General features: G+C 36.3%; 3 protein-coding genes across 4 annotated transcripts; 1 reads left to right on the plus strand and 2 right to left on the minus strand.

Moving 5' to 3' along the window:
• Positions 1-1,891: 1,891 nt before the first annotated feature.
• On the plus strand, positions 1,892-14,851 carry LOC100265064 (pumilio homolog 2). Of its 2 annotated transcripts, XM_010660238.3 has the most exons (9): positions 1,892-3,064; positions 7,090-8,663; positions 8,752-8,893; positions 9,012-9,119; positions 9,909-10,121; positions 10,219-10,329; positions 12,017-12,211; positions 13,494-13,668; positions 14,397-14,851. In XM_010660238.3, exons 1-9 carry the CDS (start codon positions 2,429-2,431, stop codon positions 14,432-14,434), a joined length of 3,192 nt encoding a protein of 1,063 aa, XP_010658540.1. In that variant the 5' UTR covers positions 1,892-2,428; the 3' UTR covers positions 14,435-14,851. The 2 variants fall into 2 exon arrangements, with proteins under 2 accessions (XP_010658540.1, XP_059597450.1); XM_059741467.1 differs by having other exon boundaries at positions 13,494-14,851.
• Positions 14,852-16,545: 1,694 nt separating this feature from the next.
• Positions 16,546-18,666, minus strand: LOC100242772 (oxoglutarate-dependent flavonoid 7-O-demethylase 1). The gene is made up of 4 exons (XM_002278060.5): positions 18,005-18,666; positions 17,685-17,932; positions 17,195-17,519; positions 16,546-17,087 (listed from the first exon to the last, which is right to left on the minus strand). The coding sequence occupies exons 1-4, from the start codon at positions 18,278-18,280 to the stop codon at positions 16,833-16,835; spliced, it is 1,104 nt and encodes a 367-aa protein (XP_002278096.3). The 5' UTR covers positions 18,281-18,666; the 3' UTR covers positions 16,546-16,832.
• A 1,541-nt stretch (positions 18,667-20,207) lies between these two features.
• Positions 20,208-21,519, minus strand: LOC100247919 (thaumatin-like protein). The gene is made up of 2 exons (XM_002278043.4): positions 21,288-21,519; positions 20,208-21,113 (listed from the first exon to the last, which is right to left on the minus strand). The coding sequence occupies exons 1-2, from the start codon at positions 21,346-21,348 to the stop codon at positions 20,440-20,442; spliced, it is 735 nt and encodes a 244-aa protein (XP_002278079.1). The 5' UTR covers positions 21,349-21,519; the 3' UTR covers positions 20,208-20,439.
• Between the last annotated feature and the right edge of the window lie 832 nt (positions 21,520-22,351).

The following is a 22,351-nucleotide window of genomic DNA, read 5'->3' on the forward strand; positions in this document are numbered from 1 at the left end:
AATTATTTTTAAATTAAAAAATAAAAAATAATTTTTGAAAACAAGTTTCAGAAAATATAGGTAAAATGGGATTATATTTTGTTTTTCAACTTAAAAATAATTTTTAAAAACAAGTTTTAAAAACTATGAACAAATAAGAATTTAATTTTTTCATTACTTCTTTGTTTTCTATTTATTTATTTAAACATATTAAATATACTTGATAATTTAATATTGTACTTTTAAAATTAAGACAAACTAATATATAAAAATAAATATTTTTTTTTCTAAATCCCAAATGTCTATTTCTTAAAGCTATATAAATAAGTTTTAAATGATAAATTAAATATAATTTAAGGTTTTTTTTAATTAAATAACTTTAATATATAAAGTCACTTTAAGTTATTAAATGAGTCCTTTCAAAATAAATTTATCCCAAAAGTGTAGTAGAAAAGAATGGGGCAAAATTTATATTTGATATAAAAAAAGTCAACTTATCCATTTTTAGTTATAATCTAGGCCATTGACGTCAACAGATTGACAATAAGATTATTATTTTGTTATTTTTAATTAATATTAAATGTGTGTTGGATTTTGGATGTTGATCCCAATTGGCTGGGAACTTTGTTTTATACCTAGAGAAATACAAAAAAATAATAAATAAATAAAAATAAATAAATAAATTCCTTAATTTTTTGGGAATTGCTAGTTCATGTAATTAATTTTGTTAATTGGAAGGTATTTTGGACTTAGCCCTTTTTAGCTCTATAGTGGAGTAACAAGTTTATTTGAAGAGTGCAATGCAGGAAAGACAATCTCCCAAATCTGAGAATAATGGGTAATTTACAAAATATAAAATACAAATTAAATGGCTCATGAAAATGATATGGATGAAAAAAAAAAAAAAAACAAATTCCTTTTATATGAGAAGATGTTGTTTTAATATTCAATTTCATATAAATTATTGTTTTTTTTGTTTGTTTCATTGATTCTATTCTTATACCGATAAATTTTATGATATTTTATTTTAATTTTGTACACAATATGACTATAATTTTTAGATACAACTTTATGTTATGTTTAATTTCAAGAAACGTTGAGAAAAATAAAAATATATTTAGGTTATGGTCAGCGTTATTGTCGGCCCGTGGAATGTACCGAGACAATGAGAAAAAAAAGGTAATTTTTTCATAATTAATTATATAATAAGTTGTGTCCAAATGAGTCATTGTAACTTTAATACGTGTTTACAAGTTAAGAGAGTTCACATTTATAACTTCAAATAATTTTTTTCCTTTAACCTTATATATATATATATATATATATATTTTAAAGCAGTGATAACTTATTTGGGTTAACCGCCCAATAGTAGACATGGTTGGATATAAGTATTTGAAAATTGTATTATAAAAATTAAATATAATTAAAAATTTATGTTCCTTTAAATTATTCCATCTTAACAAAAAGTTAAAATAATTGAAATATGTTTAAAGTAGTATATAAAAATAATTTATTAAATTTAAATTTAAATTTATTTTTATTATTTTCTTTAAATTTTTTGGAAAAACAAATATTACTAAGGAAAATATTTTTTCTTATGTTTATTATAGAAAATGGGGAAAAAAATTATGTATCAATAAAATTAATTTAAAATTTATATATTTTAAAATTATTTGATTTTTATATGGAAGAAGAAAATGAAATTATTTTTGCTAATTCTATTTTATCCTTCAAAATTGGCAACCAAAAAAATCTCATTTGGAATGCAAAATGCCAAAATCTAATCTCTAAATTAAGAAGCTTTATTTACCAAAGAAAAAGAAAGTATCCTCCCAGAATTGGAAAAAGAAAAAAAGGGGGTGTCCAGATAACAGTATCTAAATAAAATAAAATAGACAAAAAAGGGAAAAGAAAATCCAAAGCAACATTGCAGCATTTAATCCTTGCAATAAAACCCTAAAGACCCTCCTGTAAGAACAAATCCCCCAAAAATCAATCTCCACCCTTCACAACCGAAATCCAACGGCTCTCCTCTCACCAGCACTCGTGCTTATCACTCCCCCATTCATCACTGTAATGCTTTCTCTTTCCCTCTCTCTCAGTCCCCCCCCTCTCTCTCTCCCTCTCTCGAAAAATGGCCAAACCCATCAAAGATCATCCACTCTCTTCACCAGAGACCCACAAAGATTGTTCATTTTCAATCCGATCTCTATATGTATGAGTGAATTTGGACTAAAAAACACAGCCTTTAACATACCCTTTTTGTGGCTTTTCATCCAAAGCTAATGGTTTCTCTGTTTTGTAGAGCTTTAGATTCACAGTTATGATCAAGAAAATCAGCTTCTTCATACCCATTTAACGCTCTTTTGAGCTCTAATATTGATCTATTGTTATTTTTTGGTTTAAAGTTCGAAGCTTTACACAGCTGTGGTGCTATTTTTATTATGTGATGATAACTGATACTTATTCCAAGATGATGTCCGATATCGGAATGCGATCGATGCCGGGAAACGCTGAATACAGAGAGGATTTGGGGCTGTTGATTCGGGAGCAGCGGCGGCAGGAGGTGGCGGCGAGTGATCGAGAGAAGGAGCTCAGTATATACCGAAGTGGTTCGGCGCCGCCCACCGTTGAAGGTTCGTTGAGCGCCGTAGGAGGGTTATTCGGTGGCGGCGGCGATGGCAGCGATACAGGGTTTGCGTCGGAGGAGGAGCTCCGCGCCGATCCAGCGTATGTTAATTATTACTATTCGAATGTGAATTTGAATCCTCGACTCCCACCACCACGGCTATCGAAGGAGGATTGGCGCTTTGCGCAGCGGTTGCACGGAGGAGGAGCCGGCGGTGGCGGCAGTGGGAGTTCATCATCAGTGGGAGGGATTGGGGATCGGAGAAAGGTGGGTAGAGGCGGTGATGGTAATGGGTCATCGCTATTTTTAATGCAGCCGGGTTTTAATGGGCAAAAAGACGAGAATGGGGCAGAGTCAAGGAAAGCCCAGGGGGTGGAATGGGGTGGCGATGGACTGATTGGGTTGCCGGGGTTGGGGCTAGGTAGCAGACAGAAGAGTCTCGCTGAAATCATCCAGGTGAATCTCATTGATCAATCTAGTTTTTGTCAGGTTCATTTGTGTATGATGTTACTGAGATCATTTGTTGTTGCGAAGTCCTTAATTTCATTTATTTGTGATATCGGTACATGTTAGTATGATGCTTTCTTCTGTAAAGTGCTTGTTCCCATCACCTTTCATACTCTGAAACTTCCATTTTCTCCAAAAGTTTAATCTTGTGTACTTCATTAGTGTTCCAAATATTGTTATTCCAAAATATAGCTTCTTTATCTGTTTTGATCTTTTTAAGGCACTTTCTTTCATCTAATATTTCTTTGCTTCTATTGTTAACTTTTGTGTTCATGTTAGTGAATTGACTTTATATATAGGCTTCTGGCTGATTCAATGATATTTTTGGAAATTCCAAACCAATTAGGCTTCCCACTAGGATTTGATCTTGTAATAGAACTTGGTTCTCTCTAAAGTGCCTTGATGTTTACCATGGATGTTCATAGTTTTCTTGATATTTTGCTTTGGTTCCTCCCCTCTGATTTATAGTGCCGATTATATTGGAGTCTTTCTGAAGTTGTTTATTGTTTATTAACCCTGAATGTTTGTTGTTTACTTGATATTAATGTTTTGTTCCTCTCCAATTGTCAACTGCTAATTATGTCTTATCAGTGGGCCACATCATTGTAGTTCTTTCTCACGTCCTTTAATGTTTTCCCCCTATGGGTGTTCATTTTTTCCTTATATGAATGGTTTGACCCCCTTTCAGTTGTCTGTGATTGATTATGTCATGTAATCATGCCACATCATTGTAGTTCCTTAATGCTTTCTGACTTTGAATTTCAATGTTCAGTTAATATTGATGGTTTGGATCATTTTTGTGCTTTAAGGCGCTTTTTGTATACGTACAGTGTACTTGTGGTGCTTTTATTTTTTAATGCATTTGATTTTATTTATCAAAAAAAAAAAAAATATTGATGGTTTGGATCCTCTCTATTCACCCCCACCAATTATTTTGTGTTATTATGCTATACTATTTTGGTTTTTTCTGAAGTGCATCAGTGTTTACATTTTTGATCATTCATCATTTGCTTAATATTAATAGTTTTGCTCCTCTGTGATTGTCCATTGCCAATTATGTGGTATGATCATGCCATGTCAATGCTGTGTACAGCGACATGCCTGTTATTTCCTCAGAAAGTGCAGCAATTAATTAACTCAATTTGTGGCCTTTTTAGTGAGGTGACAACCAATTATTTGAACCATGAATTCTTGAAATGTGATTGGTTCAGGGAGCAGAAGGCACCGGATTTGGAGAGGAATTGCTGCCTACACTTTACTATCATTTTTTGAAATATGAGTGTAGTTGCAGTTAATATTGATATCTCATATGCAAATGAATATCAGTTTTGTCAAGGTGCTTGTATGCTTCCTCTCCCTATTTTAAATCTTTGTTAGTCACTTCATGTCGTTGTGGCATGGTAGAATATCAAATTAATTTCAATTGAAATAGGTATTGCTTTGTATTTTTTGGACAATTTGACAAGAGAGAAATTGGAGGGCATTTGAAAATGTGGAAAATTGGGAACAATTTCTCAAATCCTTTTTTATGTACAATTTTTTAGAATGTGTTAGGCTTGTATAGAAGAGGCATCTATGTCTATGATGGATTTTGTTGATTGGTTAGGTTTGAAGTAGGTGCCAGATGGTTCTAGGCCTTTCTTTTTTTGATCTTTTTGCAGGGTGCCCTTTTTATACCCCCTATAAACTTTGGTGTGCCCTTGTTGTAGCTTTTTTTGTAGCTTTTCTTATATATATATACATACATACATACTGTGTTCTTATCAACAAAAAAGAAAATGGAAAAAGGAAATAGGTATTGCTTGTGTATTTTTTGGACAAATTGATGGGAGAGAAATTGGAAAGCATTTGAAAATGTGGAAAATTGGGAACAATTTCTCAAATCCTTTTTTATGTACAATTTTTTGGAATGTGTCAGGCTTGTATAGAAGAGACATCTATGTCTATGATGGATTTTGTTGATTGGGTAGGTTTGAAGTAGGGGCTAGATGGTTCTAGGCCTTTCTTTTTGGATCTTTTTGTGTGGCACCCTTTGTATATGCCCTATAAACTTTTGTGTGCCCTTCTCGTAGCTTTTCTTATATATACACATACTTTGTGGGCCCACCAGGGTAGCCCTGTTGGTCAAGGTGAATGCTGGGAGCTGTGGTCCTAATAAGAAGCACATGGTCTCAGGTTCCTATCCTGCCACTGATCATATCCTGATTTATCCGGTTCTGGTTGTTGCAGGTGTAGTCAACACCCCGAGGTTTGGGTCTGCATGGAGAGACCTAAGGGTTTGGCCATGAAAGGTTCCTTGGTTATAAAAAATATATACACATACTGTGTGCTTATCAAAACAAGGGAAAAAAAAAAGGAAAAAGGAAATACATGTTGCTTAGCAAGTTCTTGAATTCTTACAAGTTTCTGACATATTTGTAGAAATGTCAAAGCAATTGGAATTGATTTTGTTATTCAATCTTGCAAATGTGGATTAACTTGTTTTCAAGTGCTTGTTAGTTGTAGGAAATGGATAAACTCAACTGGCTTTACTTTCTATATATTCGTTTTTTAATTTTCCTTTCTGCGTCCCTATATGCAAGCATTTCATTTTTCAGGACTTGATAACATACGTGCTTCCCACTTCTCCACCATGAGAAAAAGTAAAACCTCTCCTCAGTTTTGAGTCTGACCACCATTGTTTCCTAGTCAACTTCTTTCTAATTCTCCAAGATTATTTGTTCATTATTGGAGCTTGCTTTGGACCTTCCTCAGTTAACTCAGTTGCCTTTTTCACATTCCAGTTTCTTGCAAGGGATGATAGAATGAGATGGCTAATATATCATGGAAACTTTCATTGAGGGAGCTGACTTAATGCTCACCCAAAGCAATTAATCTTACTCAGAAATGAGCGTAAGTGAATGATTCAAAAGAAGGGGCTGGTATATGCCGAATAGGTGTTACTTGTGTAAAGTGGAAGAGGAAACCAGTGACCACTTGATCCTATTTTGTAAGAAGGCTACAATGCTATGGAGCTTGCTTTTCTCTCTATTTGATGTGCAGTGGATCTTGCACTCCTCAATCAAAAGGAATTTGATTGGTTGGCATGGTGCTTTTGTGAGTGAGAGAAACAAAAAGGCTTGGAGGGCTGCCCCTCTTTGTTTAATGTGGACCTTATGGAAGGAAAGAAATGAAAGAGTGTTCAATGATAGAACGGTTTGACCAAGTTTTAAAACTTTCCTTTTTGTACACTTTTGTGAATTGGGGTAGGGTGTATTTAGAGGATCATTCTTTGTCTATGATTGATTTTATAGAGTGACTTTTGTCTAGTTAGGAGAAAGGTTTTTGTCTTTCTTTTTGTCTAGCTTCTTGGGCGTTGTTTGTATACTTCGTGTGTACTTTTTTCACCGCTTCTAGGCATTAGTAATACAGTCTCTTATTTACCTATCAAAAAAAAAAAAATAAAATTGATTCAACATGTTTTCATGTTCCAATTGTTGGAAATAGAACTTCTATAAGCTCAGAATATGCTATGATTATTACATTGTTTATAACTGTGAATTCAATTGATATGCATTTAGTGGATTTGGTGGTAACAGAATAGGAACTGTCTACTCTGATAAAATGTTCTTGTATTTTTTGTTTGCTAATTTGAATGCATATTGTGTTTTTCTTTTCTTTTCAAATTTGCAGATTTATTTTTGTGACACTGTTAGGACTTAGGAATGAGTTTGTTACTTTATTTGCTTCTACTACTATTTTGTTTTATTTTATTTGCGTGTATGACTTTGTTACTTCAGTCTCTTTTGGTGTACTCATTGTCATTATTGTTAAGTTTGGTTGATATGATTGGCAAAAGCCTTGTATGCATACCCCTGTAATAGCCCTGTAGGCAGGTCAAGAAACTGAGTCAGATTCCAAAACCAAGTCTTTTTATTTTTATAGAAGTGGCATTTTCTTTTAGCTTGAAGTAAGAACCTAGTTTTTCAATGCAGGATGATATAGGTCATGCTACATCTGTCTCTCGGCACCCTTCTCGGCCTGCTAGCCGCAATGCATTTGATGATAATGTTGAAACTTCTGAAGCTCAGTTTTCTCATTTGCATCATGAATTGGCATCTATGGATGCTTTACGGTCAGGCACAAAAATTCAAGCCATATCTGCAGTGCAAAATGTTGCTTCTTCAGCGTCCCATACTTATGCTTCTGCTTTAGGTGCCTCTTTGTCAAGAAGCACCACACCTGATCCTCAACTTGTAGCTAGGGCTCCTAGTCCTCGAATTCCAACTGTGGGAGGAGGAAGGACTAGCTCTATGGACAAAAGGAGTGGTAATGGTTCAAACTCATTCAATAGTGTCCCACCTGGTATTGGCGAGTCTGCAGATCTGGTAGCTGCTTTGTCTGGCTTGAATCTGAGTACCAATGGTATGGTGGATGGAGAGAATCATTCCCGGTCACAAATACAGCATGAGATTGATGACCACAAGAACCTCTTCAACTTGCAAGGCGATCAGAACCATATAAAACACCATTCGTACTTAAATAAGTCTGAATCTGGGAATTTTCATCTACATTCTGTTCCCCAATCAGCCAAAGGATCATATTCAAATATGGGTAAAGGCAGTGGGGTGGGGATGGATCTGAACAAGTCTGCCCTTCTAGCTGAGGGACAAGTTGAACTTCAGAAATCGTCTGCTTCATCTGCTAACTCATTCTTAAAAGGGCCATCCACACCAACTCTCACTAGTGGAGGAAGTTTACCTTCTCACTATCAGAATGTGGATAATGTGAATTCCTCATTCTCAAACTATGGTTTAAGTGGATACACTTTTAATCCTGCATCACCATCCATGATGGGAAGCCAGCATGGCAGTGGCAACATGCCACCTTTGTTTGAAAATGTTGCTGCTGCATCAGCAATGGGAGTCACTGGCATGGACTCTAGAGCACTGGGTGGAGGTTTGAATTTAGGACCAAATTTAATGGCTGCAGCATCAGAACTGCAGAATCTTAGAGTGGGAAACCACACTACAGGAAATGCTCTTCAGGTGCCCGTTGTGGATCCATTGTATCTTCAGTACTTAAGATCAGCTGAGTATGCTGCCACACAGGGTGTGGCTCTTAATGACCCAACAATGGACAGGGAATACATGGGCAGTTCATACATGGATTTGCTTGGACTTCAGAAAGCTTACCTAGGGGCATTGCTTACATCTCAGAAATCACAGTATGGTGTTCCTTACCTTGGTAAATCTAGTAGTATGAATCATGGTTATTATGGAAACCCACAATTTGGTCTTGGCATGTCTTATCCTGGGAGCCCATTAGCGGGTCCCCTTCTTCCAAACTCTCCTGTTGGATCTGGTAGTCCTGTCAGACACAATGAGCGGAATATGCGATTTCCCTCTGGGATGAGGAACTTGGCTGGGGGTGTCATGGGAGCTTGGCACTCAGAAGCTGGTGGTAACTTGGATGATAATTTTGTGTCCTCATTGCTGGATGAATTTAAGAGCAATAAAACTAAGTGTTTTGAACTTTCAGAAATTTCCGGTCATGTTGTTGAGTTCAGGTACGTAATACAGGCTAAATTTTTGTCCTGTTACTTAATCCAAGCGTACACAACTTTAATCCTTTGATTTACCACCTTGTCTGAGCAGTGCTGATCAGTATGGAAGTCGGTTTATTCAACAAAAACTCGAGACTGCAACAACAGAAGAAAAGGACATGGTTTTCCATGAAATTATGCCCCAAGCCCTTTCTCTAATGACTGATGTCTTTGGTAACTATGTGATCCAGAAGGTAGCTTGGTTTTGCCTTCCATGAGCTTGTTTTAGCATGTTATGTGATTGTGCTAAAGCTAAAGTAAATTGCAGAATAACTTTTATGTATGGCTAACATTTGATGTTTGTCTTTTCAGTTTTTTGAGCATGGGACTGCATCCCAAATAAGGGAACTGGCTGACCAACTCACTGGGCATGTATTAACCCTTAGCCTTCAAATGTATGGCTGTCGAGTAATCCAGAAGGTATCTTCAATTTTCTGATGAATGACTTTTTAACTCTTATCTCTCGTATATTTTTTTTATATCTGGGTTTTCTTCTGAGATTTGCAATTGCTCTTCATTTTCCTTGCTGTCTTCGTGTCTGTCTGTGTGGAGGATAAAAGCTAAATAGCATTATTCCATATCTCTAGGGGTAGATTGGAAGATGTAGAAAGTGGGCCAACCAGCATTATGCTAAGATATGGTTGGCTGAAATGGTGGGAACCAGCTGAAAGCTGGTTTTGAGAATGGTGGATAACAAAGTACTTTTGTAAAGGTTTTTCATTCTTGGTATCTATCACATGATTTTGAGAAAATGGGGTGGGTTCATCTCTTGCCAGCCAAGTTTCTTGATGTCCTAAATAGCCCCATAGTTTTGGATTTTCTGATCTTCAAATTGGACCTTACCTTGTGTTATGTCCAACTTTGTTACACTTGAACTTTGCTTATTTCCTTTTTCCCTGAAAACCAGTCAATGAATATGGCATCTAGCAACCTAAGCACATTGAAAATTGGTGTTGCTGACCAAATGTATTTACTTCCCTCTTTGTTTTGCATAGGTGTATAAAGATTTAATTTTTCTTTCTTTTGTTGTTATGTGTGTGTTGGTGGGGAGAATGGGGGATGTGGTTGAGGAAAGAAGTCATCTGTCTCCTTGTAGAGAAAACTAGTTAAACAAGTTTACAAGTCAAAGTTAGTAAATCAAACATTTATATCTATGCTGTTTGTTATGTTTGTAAGTATCCAGCTGCTGATTTTCTTTTAACCATTCAGGCTATAGAAGTTGTAGATCTGGATCAGCAGACTAAAATGGTCATGGAGCTAGATGGTAATGTCATGCGTTGTGTACGTGATCAAAATGGGAACCATGTTATCCAGAAGTGTATTGAATGCATACCTCAAGATTCTATTCAATTTATTATCTCAACATTTTATGATCAAGTTGTGACACTGTCCACACATCCATATGGTTGCCGTGTGATACAGGTTAAGAAACTATTTTTAGTACATTTTGAATGTTGTAACTATGAACAAAAGACAGTAATGAATATGAGCCTAAAGTGACACGGATTTCATGTGACAGAGAGTCCTGGAGCACTGTCATGATCCAAAAACCCAACGTATAATGATGGATGAGATTTTGCAGTCTGTCCGCATGTTAGCTCAGGATCAATATGGGAATTATGTTGTACAGGTTTGTTGTATTTCTTGCAAGCTTTTTCTTCAATTCCTCATGTTTCTTTACATATGGGGTTCTGCTGTTGGTTGGAGAAATGACTTGGTTTCATTGGCATTGTTTACCAAGACAAGAGCTTTCTTGAGATGAGTGAGATTCCATTGTCAATTTTGTTTACAATCATCTAGTCATAACCATTGATAATCCCCTGAAAACAGGTCTTGCTTGTTTGTTTTTAGTGTTTTTTTTGGTTTGTTTTTTATTTAATATAAATTTTCTGGAGTCTCTTGACTCTCTCTGAATAATACACCTCAGCAACTAGGCAGAACACTGTCAACAGAATCTTTTACAACCATATTCATTACGTTCCTAGGACAATCAATCTCCTAAACATTATCCTCAGTAAATCTGTGGCTAAAGTGTGCTATCTTCTCTGCGGGCCTGTTCCTCTCCCTTGAGATATGACTAAATTTAGCATTCATTCTTGATTCTGTGTTCAATTTTTTATGGTCCATGTTCAGATTATTTGCTTTCAAGAAATACTACTTTTATTTCCTGTGCAATCCAAAGCAACCTTAGGTCCCCTCTGCCTCAATATCCTTTAAAACATACCATCTTAGCTTCTGCCATTCCATTCCTAAGGCCTAAGACTTGAGCTTGTACAACTGAATTAGTTTCCCAACAGGCTTCAATGGGCTGTGCAGTATAATCATGGATAACTATCCCCATGTTTGTTTTTTGGTTGCTTGACTGATCCATCAAAGTTGATTGCCACACTAGTGTCCAATTAATATATCTCCTTGGCATGGATCTTCCTCCCTCACTATTATACTTGGCATTCAACAATCGCTTATTTGACTCTGAATATCCTGGTTGCTTTCTATTCCACTTCAAAAAGAAGAGGTTTAGATTTGTTAGTGGCACATTCTACACCATCTGAAGTTGTATCTGTTGGAATAGCAGAATTGCATGAGAAATCAGGAGGAAATCATATCAAACCTTATATTTCTTTTCCCTTTCTTCCATGGGTAAGTTGGTATCAAACCCATAATTTCATATTACCTCTTTCCATTCCTTTCCATCCTATCAAACCAAGTAAATATCTGTTAGAAGTGCACTCTTTGATACTGATTGGGCATTAGACTACGAACTTTTTATGAGGAGAAAATACCTTTATGTTTTTCCTGCCTTCAAATCAGTAGCTGTATGGTTGGGTTTGGAGAAAATTGATAGCCATGCTTGTCTAACTGCTGCGTTACCATATCATTGAATCCCTCTATATAGAGTTCAAAGTTTGATCTTCTTGATAGGCTACTCATAAACGGTAAACTTCCTGTTTTCTGTTGTGATTAAACCATATTCCAGATCTTTAGTTCATTTGCTGCCATGTGAATGCAAACTCCAGTATCCTCCCAGCTACACTGGCATATATGTTTTCAGGAGACTTATTAATATAAAATCATCTACTCTAAAGTCTACTCAGAACTCTAGTAGCAGCTGCTCTTGCATGCCAATAATCTTTTGGGCTGTATTGAGTTATCCTTTTGCTTCCTTCCCAATTTCTGAGACTGTTTTAGGGATGAATCCACTGTGCCTTAAGCGGAAAATATCAAGAAATTTCTGTTATTTTTCATTTTGTCTTTTATTTTATGTTTTATGAAGTTCTTGCATCTACTTTTCTAATTGCTTGCATTTATTTTAATAGCATGTTCTGGAGCATGGGAAGCCTCATGAACGGTCCTCTATAATTAATGAATTAGCTGGGCAGATAGTTCAAATGAGCCAGCAGAAGTTTGCCTCCAATGTGGTAGAAAAGTGTTTAACTTTTGGAGCTCCTTCAGAACGTCAGATCCTGGTGAATGAGATGCTTGGCTCCACTGATGAAAACGAGCCTCTTCAGGTTTGTCAGTTGTTCATGTGCTCTTTATTGCTAGATACATTGAAAAACATCTTCAAGCTTCTCTCAACATTTTTCTTGCCTATAGTAATTTTCTAATACATGTATCATCCTTTTGGGTGCCACCATCATGGGGCTTTCCTTAAATTATTTCACTTTATTGTTTGGTACATATCTTACAGATGGTTTTATTCTTGGAAGGGCCTTTCTTTTATAAGATAGTGCACACAATGCTTGCAGTTTCAAAATCCATTACTGACAGCTGCAATAAATCTGTGTGAAGAAGTCTGATTTGAAGCAATAAATCTATCTAATCTTCTTAACCCATTACAGATTTTGCCTCCTGACATATCTCAGGCTTCCTTCTCTGATCAATAATCCATCCTGTTGTCTACTCAATGATGCTTAAGAAACTGATTTTAACTGGCAATGTAAAAAGGACTAGTGAACCTATTGGATCCCTTACCTTGTAACAGACAATGCTTTCAAATGTATCTTGGGCTTTGTTCTCAATACTTGACCACACCACTGTCAGAGACTCAGAAAGGATCCTAATTCTCAACTTTGGATTCTTTGTTGGAAATTTGGAGTAGAACAGTTTTGGTTGATGTAGAGTCTCTCTTTCCCTTCTTGTATGTATGTCTCTGTGTGTGTGGGTATCTATCTACTCTCTAAACTTGAATTGAGGCTCTATTCTTTTGTTCCTTTCTCTAGCAAAGTGAGTGTTTTCAGGGGAAGATTTAAGTTCCTTGTTTCATGTGACCTTCAGCTGTTTTTAGGTTTACATACTGTGAAACTATACTTCAGTGATTGGAAATCATTGTCGTTGTTTTGGTGACCTCTGTTCAGCTCATACTACATTGCTCCTTAGGAATTCATTCGCTAATGCCTTTGATGGAGATAAAGATGTTAAATTACACAATTATGTTAGACAGAAATATAAGAATTGAATAACATAGGAAGTGTTAATATTTTGTTTTGTTATTTATTGTTTATTTTAGGGTGGTTATTATTTATAGGATTATTAAAATTAGTTTCCTCCTAGAGTTAGGTTTGTCTATATATCTATAGGTAAGGTGATGCTAAACACTTTAGACTTTGATTAATAATGTTTAGACTTTGATTAATAATATTTGTAATTCTTTGGAATTTTTCTCTTCTACTTCTATTTCTCGCCCGTATTTTCTTTTTCTCTCTACTGTCTTACATCAGCTTTGTAATTGTTTAATGTCTAGGTCATGGTCATATATATTTTCCTGATTTTCTTGTCTCTTGTTGGATTCAGGCGATGATGAAAGATCAGTTTGCAAACTATGTTGTACAGAAAGTGCTGGAGACATGTGATGACCAGCAACTTGAACTGATCCTTAATCGAATAAAAGTTCATTTGAATGCTCTGAAGAAATATACTTATGGGAAGCATATAGTTGCGCGTGTAGAGAAACTTGTGGCAGCTGGAGGTACTAATTCTCTTGCTTTATTATTCCTTGTAGTTCTTTTGCCATCACTGTTTGTTTGGAAGATCCTTCATTTTGCAAATTTTTGGTGAAATGATTTTTCTTATATTATATCATGAAATTTTGCTGTCAAACTGTCAATTGAGCATTACTGAGCCCCAAAGCCATAGCTTGGTAAGATGCTGTCTGGATGATTGCTAAAAAGCATTCAACAAGTCAAATGCATAGTAGGGATAATTTCCATGAAAAGTATGTTAAAACATTTACATTTCCAAGAACACTTGGCAACCTATTTTTAAGAAGCTTGATAGTTAAGATCAAAATTCCTTTATCAGAAGTGCAGGGATTGAACAGATTCAATCCTTTTTTTTCCTTGTATTTTATTAACAATCATTTCAGGATTGAAACACATTTAATATCAATTCATTTTCTTACAATAAGGTGCAACAAAAAATTGTGTATCTAAACTTTAGCGAAAGATCTTCGCTTCTCCCAGAATTCTCTGTAAGGGATCACATTGCACTTTGTACCGTATTGTGATATTGTAAACAATAAATCATATTAACCCAAACGTGCATATACACTTATCCCCACCATATGGTCGGACACTTGGACTTGAGATCTTTTTGGACCTGAAGTAGGGAAGAACTGTTAGAAGTATAATTATATTTTACGTTGAATGATTCTTCACTGCAGAAATAAGTTTCTAACTATGTGTTCATCTCTTGCAGAAAGGAGGATTGGTGTTCAGTCTTCACTTCCCGCTTAGATTTCATAGGAAAGTTTGTTGTACAGCTAACTGAGACTAGTATGAGCGCCCTCTCTCTTTACTCTTTCTTTTCATATCTAGCTATGGCTCTGTATTTATTTGGATGAGTAGGAGCCTGTTGAAAATAAAAATTGTTGGTTGTACTTAAAACTGTACATTGTTTAGTTTGAGGATATACCTAGAATCAGGCTAGCTGAGGCTCAGATGGTGAACACACCTGATGCCCCTGCAGAGGAGATAAGATTACTGTACAAGTTTTAAGGGTGTAAAGAGGAAGAAAAAGAGGTAGAATTTGTGATCGTGACTGTACAAATGTCACCAGGTGGAAAGAGCCTTTGGTGTTTAGGAGAGGCCAGAATTTTTTAATGTATGGGATTTGACTATTTTCCTTTTTCTAAAGCACTTTTTCTTAGAACAGCTGAGTTTCATGTCTGAGAAGTTTTTGATATCTTGCTTGGTTAATTATGCTTTTATAATATTTATGCTTTTGCATACATAAATTCGCTTGTCATGACTTCCTCAAAGTCAAATTCATATTGCCTTGTTGGTTGATTAATCAATATTTAGGATGAATAACAAATGGGTAGGTTGCTAATTTTGAGTTGTCCGCATCCATGAAAAAATCGTCCTTTCGAATCTTAACCTGCATATTGCTCTGTTGACTTGGCTGCACTGTTTGCAGTTCCAAACCTTGTCCTGTTTAAGTTGGATGTGAGTCTTTTTCTTTGTCCAAAATCATTCATGACACCTTCATGTTTGGCTTCTTTGTGTTCATATGCGCGTTTGCTGAGCATTTGGCATTGAGATGACCAAGTAGCTTCAGTCATCGTTCATTTCAAAACAAGAACATACTATATATGTTTGTAAAACATTCCCTAGTTGATTAGGACAGTCCAATGAGACGGGAAATTCCTCTCCATTCCTCTTTTCTCTAGTGTTTCAATCTTGACCTCTCAAAAACTAAGGCACATGGCCTGGTAGCATGCATGAGAGGAATTTATTGGAGGGCCAATAGGAACACAGTTTAAGGTATATACTGGCATTACTTAGAAAACCACAGATGATGGTTTGCTGTTTTCCTTTTCCTACTTTCCTCAACAAAAATGTCTAGACTAAGGCCCTATTTGTTAATTGTTTTAAAAAACAGTTTTTGAAAATTGTTTTATAATGTTTTGTAAAACAAAAGTTTATTTGGGAATTGAAACGTTTTTAATCTGTTTTTAATATTTTTAAATATGTTTTAAAAATAATTTTTATATTTTATATTTTATTTTTAATCATTCTATGTGTTTGCATTGTTATTTTTTGAAACAATCTTAAGAAAACAATTGAAAATAATTAAAATATGTTATTAGAAAATATTATGTTTTTTTGTTCTGTATAGTAAAAAATAGAAAATGGTTTTTTTGGTTGTCAAACGGGTTTTCTTGTTTTTGGTTATAGAGAACATGAAATAATTCTTGAAAATAATTTCCAAACAGGCATTAAGTGTCTAGCTTTTGTAGTGAAGCTTATCCTGTTCCTTGGGTCTACCACTTGATTGACTTGAGGGCTTTGTGTAGAAGATGAAATTCCTATTACGGTTTGTTTGGCATTTGGAATTCCTATTAGGGTATGTTTAGCATATGAGAATGAGGAAATGAATTTGGTGACCAGGAATGTAATGATTAATTGTTTCCATATAAGTGTTTGCCAATAATTTTAGGGATGTAAGGTTGAAATGATTAATTATTTTCATATCAACGTTTGACAATAATAGGAATATGAATGAAAAAATAAATTAATAATAATATCTTTATACAATGTAAAATAATTTATTTTTTATTTTAAAAGAACATTATATTCAAAAAATTAACATTTACTTAATAAATGAAAATTAATCATAAAATGTCATAAAAATCTAAGGAAAATGTAATGATAAAATTAATTTTAATAAATTATATATCATTTCCTACACAAAAGGAATTGAAATACCTTCCTTTCAAGAGCAATTGAAATCACACATACGAGTGAGATTTCATTCCTATTGGAATTATTTTTTGTTGATTTCATTCCTATTGGAATTATTTTTTGTTGAATTCATTCCTCGTGTCATTTAAGTCATCCAAAGATAGGAATGGATGAGATGTCCATCCTTACCCTCCATTTTCTCATACCAAACATGGCCTTAGTGTCATGTTAATCTTGAAATGGGTGCTTTTATCTCGACCCTTAGGATTGAAGTCCTCAAAAACTGGCTTGAAGAATGTGATTCAATGATAACTTAAATCATATCAAAACTTGAATCCCATAGATAATATAAATGCATGCAGCATGTTCTCATCTAGTTGCATTTTCTTAGATAGCACGGGTGCATGGTTCGTCTTATTGTACAAGATGTGAAATACAGGGGTGATTATTACTCATTTTCTAACTTGAGAAATTCTGTGTGAGCCTTTCCATCCATTTCCCTTGACAAAGTGTATCGAAGGTAGTCAACATACTTGATCTTTTTGTACATTACTGGTTGATGATAGGTGCCCACAACTGAATCAACCGGACCAATTTCCACATCATCTTCCGGAATCAAAAAAGTTGCAATAGACATTCTCGCTCTCTTCTCATTAGTGACAGCTCTGTGTTCAATGCTTTTGTACATCCCGTTATTCCAAGCCTGCAAATTTGAGAAATGAAAAGAGCTTGTGAGTGTAACTTTGATACTTTCCTCTGCAATCAAACTAGGTTCACTTGGACATGGGCTTGATTTTCATCATCAAATACCTCAATAGCATCGCCGATGTTTACGACTAGTGCGTTAGGAATTGGTTTTACTGGAACCCATCCTCCCTTGTGTCTGATTTGGAGGCCGGTGATCTCGTCATCTTGCAGAAGTACGGTGATTGAACTCGCATCGGAATGTGGGCTGACCCCAAGGACCAGATCAGGCCTGGAACAAGTTGGGTAGTAGTTCAGTCTCATTGCTTGCTTCATCTCTGCATGCAACAGTCTCAGACCGTCTTTGTCCATGCCCATTAACAATGACAAATTACCCAAGATCTCCTCTGTCACCTTGTGCATCTCAGTTGCATACTCTTCAATGCCTTCCCTGTCGAAAAAAAGGTAAGAAAATAAACAAATTTTGATAAAACAAACTTTCCAAGTATTATATCTATACCCTTGGAAGGTCTGCTAGTTTCTCTTTATGGAAGGGATCCTCCTAACTTGTCATAGGGCATGTTTTCCTGTATACCATACAAATGGGAATACATACTTGAAACCTGTTACTGTGACTGGCCAATACTTCATCTTCTTATACTTGTTTGGTAGCGTCAATAGGAAAATCAGGTCACCCCAATCAAGTTTTTGCTGATCTGAAACTACATATCCTTGGCCATATCCTTGAAGATCATTTTCTGCCATAGAATATTTCTTTTTCTCCTCCAAAGGGAGCTCAAAAAAGGCTGCTACAGCAGTCTTCATTTTCTGCAAAACCTCCTCAGCCACCCCATGGTTTATTACCTGCAAAAGGTGCTCTTGAGATTAGACCCTAGTGTTGCAGAAACCATCTATATTTGAATTGGCTGGACATACCTGAAAGAAACCCCATTCCTTGCAAGCAAAATTCAACTTTGTTCGTTCATCTTCATCTCCGCATGCCAGCAAGTGCAAATCTATGATTGGGATTTGAGAAGAAACGGGACAGGAATCAGAACCCAGTGGTCTGTTCTTGTGCTCTTGTATGTATCTTTCAGGAACAGACTGAGAGTCATTCTTCACTATCTCCTGGACACTAGGTACAGGTAAGGATTTTCCCCAGCCCAACTCTTGGTGTTCCTGCATGACTCCATTTTCAGCCTTTGTGTCCATTTGTACCTACAAAATACTCTTCACCTTGTTCAGCAAACTATATACAAGTTATGAGTAGATTCCTTCCATTAAAGTTGAAGTTTAATGGGATTTGTTTCTTCCTCTTCTCTGAAGATGCCCTTTATAGCCAATTGTTTCTTCTTTCTTGTTTGACTTACAAACTTGACATGATAAATATAAATAGACTTCTCCTTAAGTAGTGCTAGGGTCATGTAAATGCCCATCAAGACATGGACAATAGCTAGGATTTGCCTTGAATTTTTTGCAAGATACAAATTAAGTGGTCCCCAAATAGAATTGAGACAAGATTGTTTATTGGTTCTAATGATTCAATCTTGGATGGTTGTCTTATTGATAGGATTGATCATCTTCAACAGATCTGCAAAGCCATCATCTTTAATATCAACCAACTTAGAACTTTGCTCTTCACAGGTTTGCAACACTAGAGGGTGTCAGCTTGTTGTAAAGTTCACAAGCGATTGTATCAGAGAACTAGAATTAGATCCTTGCTTACCAAACAGGAAAGCCTCATTAAAATTCAATAAGTAGAATAGGTATTTATTGTACTTATATCTTGAGACCTCATTCTCAGTTACTGCTTTAATCTTATATATGCAGCTTGTATTTTCCCTTCCCTTCCCTTCCCTGTAAATGGTCAGGGAACTAGAACTTATGTTTAGAGTGGAAAGGGTGGAGAAAAATTTCCTTTCTGATGTAATGAGAATTTTCAGATGCTTGATTGCTTCTTGTTACCTAAATAAGCAGATTCTCTAGGGTATACATGATGGAAAATACATTTTATCCGACAGTGCCATCACTTAGTAACCTGTGAAATTTGTTTAAGTAAAAATATTGAAATCATAACCTCCGCATTAGTTCACAGCATGATTACTGGCCAAAATCAGAGAATATGCTGTGGGGTTGATTGCTTCAGTACACTTTCTGTTATGGTTTGGTGTTTGCAAAGTAATTAAATTAACACATGGTGTTGCCTATTGGTGTTGCAGAAAAACATTGGGGTTAGTTCCTGGGTTGCCATTAGTATCAGCTTAATCTCACAGTTAACAGTTAATGCTACTATAAAAATGCAATCAAATTCTGAATTATCAAATACTTCAATAGTATTGTCAATGTTACTGGCTATTACACCTGGAATTGGCTTTACTGGAACCCATTCTCCCCAGTGACTAACCTGGAGGCTAGTGATCCCATCTTCCCGATCTGGCCTCGGGTATTAGTTCAGTGCCATAATTTGCTTCATCTCTGCATGTAACCCTCTTAGACCATCTTTGTGCAATGGCATCAACAATGATAAATTGGCCTACATTCCCTTTCTATTTGAGTTGAAATGGGACAGGAATCAAAATTATAGGTCTGTTCCCGTGTTCTTGTATATATCTTTCAGGGACAGGGAGTAATTCCTCACCAACTCCTGGACACTCTGTATTGATAAGGATCTTTCCTAACCGCACAGCTCCATTTTCAACCTTTGTATCCAGTCGTACCCGCCAAATACTCTTCTTAGGGTATGTACATATATAAATATGAATTAGTGATTAGGCAGATTCCTTCCATTTGAGTTAAAAGTTCTCCTAAGATGCCCTTTAGAAGCAGTTGTTTGTTGTTTGTTGTTGGCTTACCTAGTTGCTTTGGAAAATATGAAGAATTTATTTTAGTTATTTTAGGGGATAAGTACATGTCCAATGAAGCTTCAAAGACAGGATGCACAACTAGGATTTGTCTTTGATTTTAATCCATATACGGAAAGGGTTAAAATATAAGTGGTCACTGGTCAACCCACGGAATTCATCCAAAAGGTTTGGTTAGTCCTTTGTAGATTGCAAGCTACTGTCTTGTTGATTAGATGTCATCTTCAATGAATCTCCAGGACCATAACCCTGCTTTAATACTAACCATACTGACAACCTTTCCTCTTCACGGTTTTGCAACACTAGTTCTCATATATTTGCTTAAAGTACGCACAAATCAGACTAATAATACATGGAAAGACTCAAACTTTTCATCAGCACTGACAAACTTCATTAAATTCAGAATGGACATCTAACTTTCCACATCAAAGAACCCCAGACTTAACCAAACAAAAGACAAGGACAAGAAACTACTAATGAAGCCAGAAATTTAACTGGTAATGTCATTGATCATTTGGGAGGGCAGAAGGTAATAGCATACCGAGGGGCCCTGCATGTCTTAAGTGCACTAGAATCATCGTAGGCATAGCTATAAGCCCGGGGGCAAATGGCCTTGAAGAGATGAGCAAAAACTGTTGGCTTGCAACTCTTCGGGTTAGCAAACTCTCCAGTGCAACAATACCTATCTGATTTCGCAGCCAAACAGGCACTCTTGCAACCCACCACCTTTCCTTCACGTTTAACCTCCAAAGCAGATGGGCAGCAAATATTCAAGTTGGTCTCACACTCAGCCACGCCACATCCTACACCACCGCCCACTGGGGTCATTGAAATAGGCAGGTTGAACCCATCAACCAGACTCACATCATAGAAATGTAAGGCTGATTTGGAGGTTCCAAATGTCATTTCAACAAGGGTTGCTGGTGGTTGTCCGCCTGTGCCCTGGCAGTGTAAAAGCCCTGCACAGTCTCCGGTTTGGCAGGAGCCTTTACCAGCTTGGTCGAAGCAGCAGCCCTGTCTTCCCCATATTCTGCCTGACCACCCCTCAGGGACTTCAATGGTCACTTGCTCGCCGCTGCAGAGATGGAAACCGCCATCTTTAGGGGATGGGTGGCCTGCACTGCCTAAGATTCCAGGCCATATGCTCTCCTTGCAGTTGTTCACTACTATGAGTTGAGTCCCATCTACAATCAAACATTAAGAGGCAGTAATTCAAGTTAGTTATGCCTGAAAGGACACGAAGATGAAGTAGATCAAGAGAACAATCATTTAGCTTTCAAATTTGATGAGGGAAATTGGAATGGACACATCCATGTGACGGTGACAAATGTTGAGAGAGAGAGAGAGAGAGAGAAGACCTGTACAGGAGAGAGAAATGAGAAAGTAGAGGAAGGAGAAGAGATGCAAGGAAGTCCGCATTTGTGTTGAATTTCAGTGAAGAAAATGTTGAATTATGGTAATGTATAGGAGAGAGAGAGAGAGAGAGAGAGAGAGAGAGAGAGAGGGCCTTCCCGCTTTCATGCCACTACCGTGGTTTCAATTTTGAAGTTTGAATAACTGCTGGTGTAAAAACGGTTTGCCAGCAAAGTAGCAAAGCGCTCATTCTTCACTGACCATTCTCTTTTTCCACTTACATTTTACGAAGTCTCGGACCCATATTTTGTCCTGGGCTTTTAATTTTTTTGGCATATGACCCAATTTACTGAGTACTAAATCTCATCACAGATTAGTTCATATTACCCTCAGACTTAATTTGAACCGATCAGTTTCATTCACCTTTCCCCCCTTCTTTCATCATACATAATATGGAATTGAACTTGCATTATTCACTTTGAAAAGGTCACAAATAAACATCTAGTCGAGTACCTAAACCCAAACCAGACCAAAATCCCAAAACAATTTAAAAGCTTCCACATCATTGAATTAGTCAATCTAACAATGGCTAAAACAAACTGAAATTTGTGCAATTTGGCAGTTTAAAGACTAGCCTACTAGCATTATTCCCAGGGAGAAGTTCAAAAAAGGGGGAAATGGGAAGAAGACGAAATATTTCTACCGTCATTATTGAAGAAAATGGAGGAGAGATAAATGGGAGCCAATCATGCATGCCTCCCACTTTCTCATCTCCTTTAGCATAAGATTCTTTTGTTGAGTCCAAGAAGCCTACTCCAAAGTAAATTATTGGTCTTGAATGATAAAGATAGTTTGAAAAAGATTACAAGTGAGACCAATTTCCTGCATGTCCAGTCTGGCTTTGGGGCCGCACTTATCAGCATGTCCCATTTTCTACTATTTCCTGCTAAATATGATGAAACTAGGATGTAGAGTCCTACGAGAAGGGCAAGGTGGGGAAGATGATAATGAGGAAAGAAGAAGTGGATATGGGTGACAGCAATTGGAATTGATATGAGTGAGATTAAAA

The sequence above is a fragment of the Vitis vinifera genome, chromosome 13, assembly GCF_030704535.1.
Source record: "Vitis vinifera cultivar Pinot Noir 40024 chromosome 13, ASM3070453v1".
Classification (NCBI taxonomy): Eukaryota; Viridiplantae; Streptophyta; class Magnoliopsida; order Vitales; family Vitaceae; genus Vitis; species Vitis vinifera.

What these genes read in the sequence shown, in the direction of transcription:
- LOC100265064 (XM_059741467.1), top strand. Translation starts at nt 2,429, where the DNA reads ATGATAACTGATACTTATTCCAAGATGATGTCCGATATCGGAATGCGA. An exon ending in GTAACTATGTGATCCAGAAG is followed by an intron (nt 8,894 to 9,011) that starts GTAGCTTGGTTT and finishes TTGTCTTTTCAG; the next exon opens with TTTTTTGAGCATGGGACTGC. An exon ending in ATGGGAATTATGTTGTACAG is followed by an intron (nt 10,330 to 12,016) that starts GTTTGTTGTATT and finishes TTATTTTAATAG; the next exon opens with CATGTTCTGGAGCATGGGAA.
- LOC100247919 (XM_002278043.4), bottom strand. Translation starts at nt 21,348, where the DNA reads ATGCGGACTTCCTTGCATCTCTTCTCCTTCCTCTACTTTCTCATTTCT. An exon ending in CATTTCTCTCTCCTGTACAG is followed by an intron (nt 21,114 to 21,287) that starts GTCTTCTCTCTC and finishes GTTTGATTGTAG; the next exon opens with ATGGGACTCAACTCATAGTA.
- LOC100242772 (XM_002278060.5), bottom strand. Translation starts at nt 18,280, where the DNA reads ATGGACACAAAGGCTGAAAATGGAGTCATGCAGGAACACCAAGAGTTG. An exon ending in AGGAATGGGGTTTCTTTCAG is followed by an intron (nt 17,933 to 18,004) that starts GTATGTCCAGCC and finishes CACCTTTTGCAG; the next exon opens with GTAATAAACCATGGGGTGGC. An exon ending in ACATCGGCGATGCTATTGAG is followed by an intron (nt 17,088 to 17,194) that starts GTATTTGATGAT and finishes TCAAATTTGCAG; the next exon opens with GCTTGGAATAACGGGATGTA.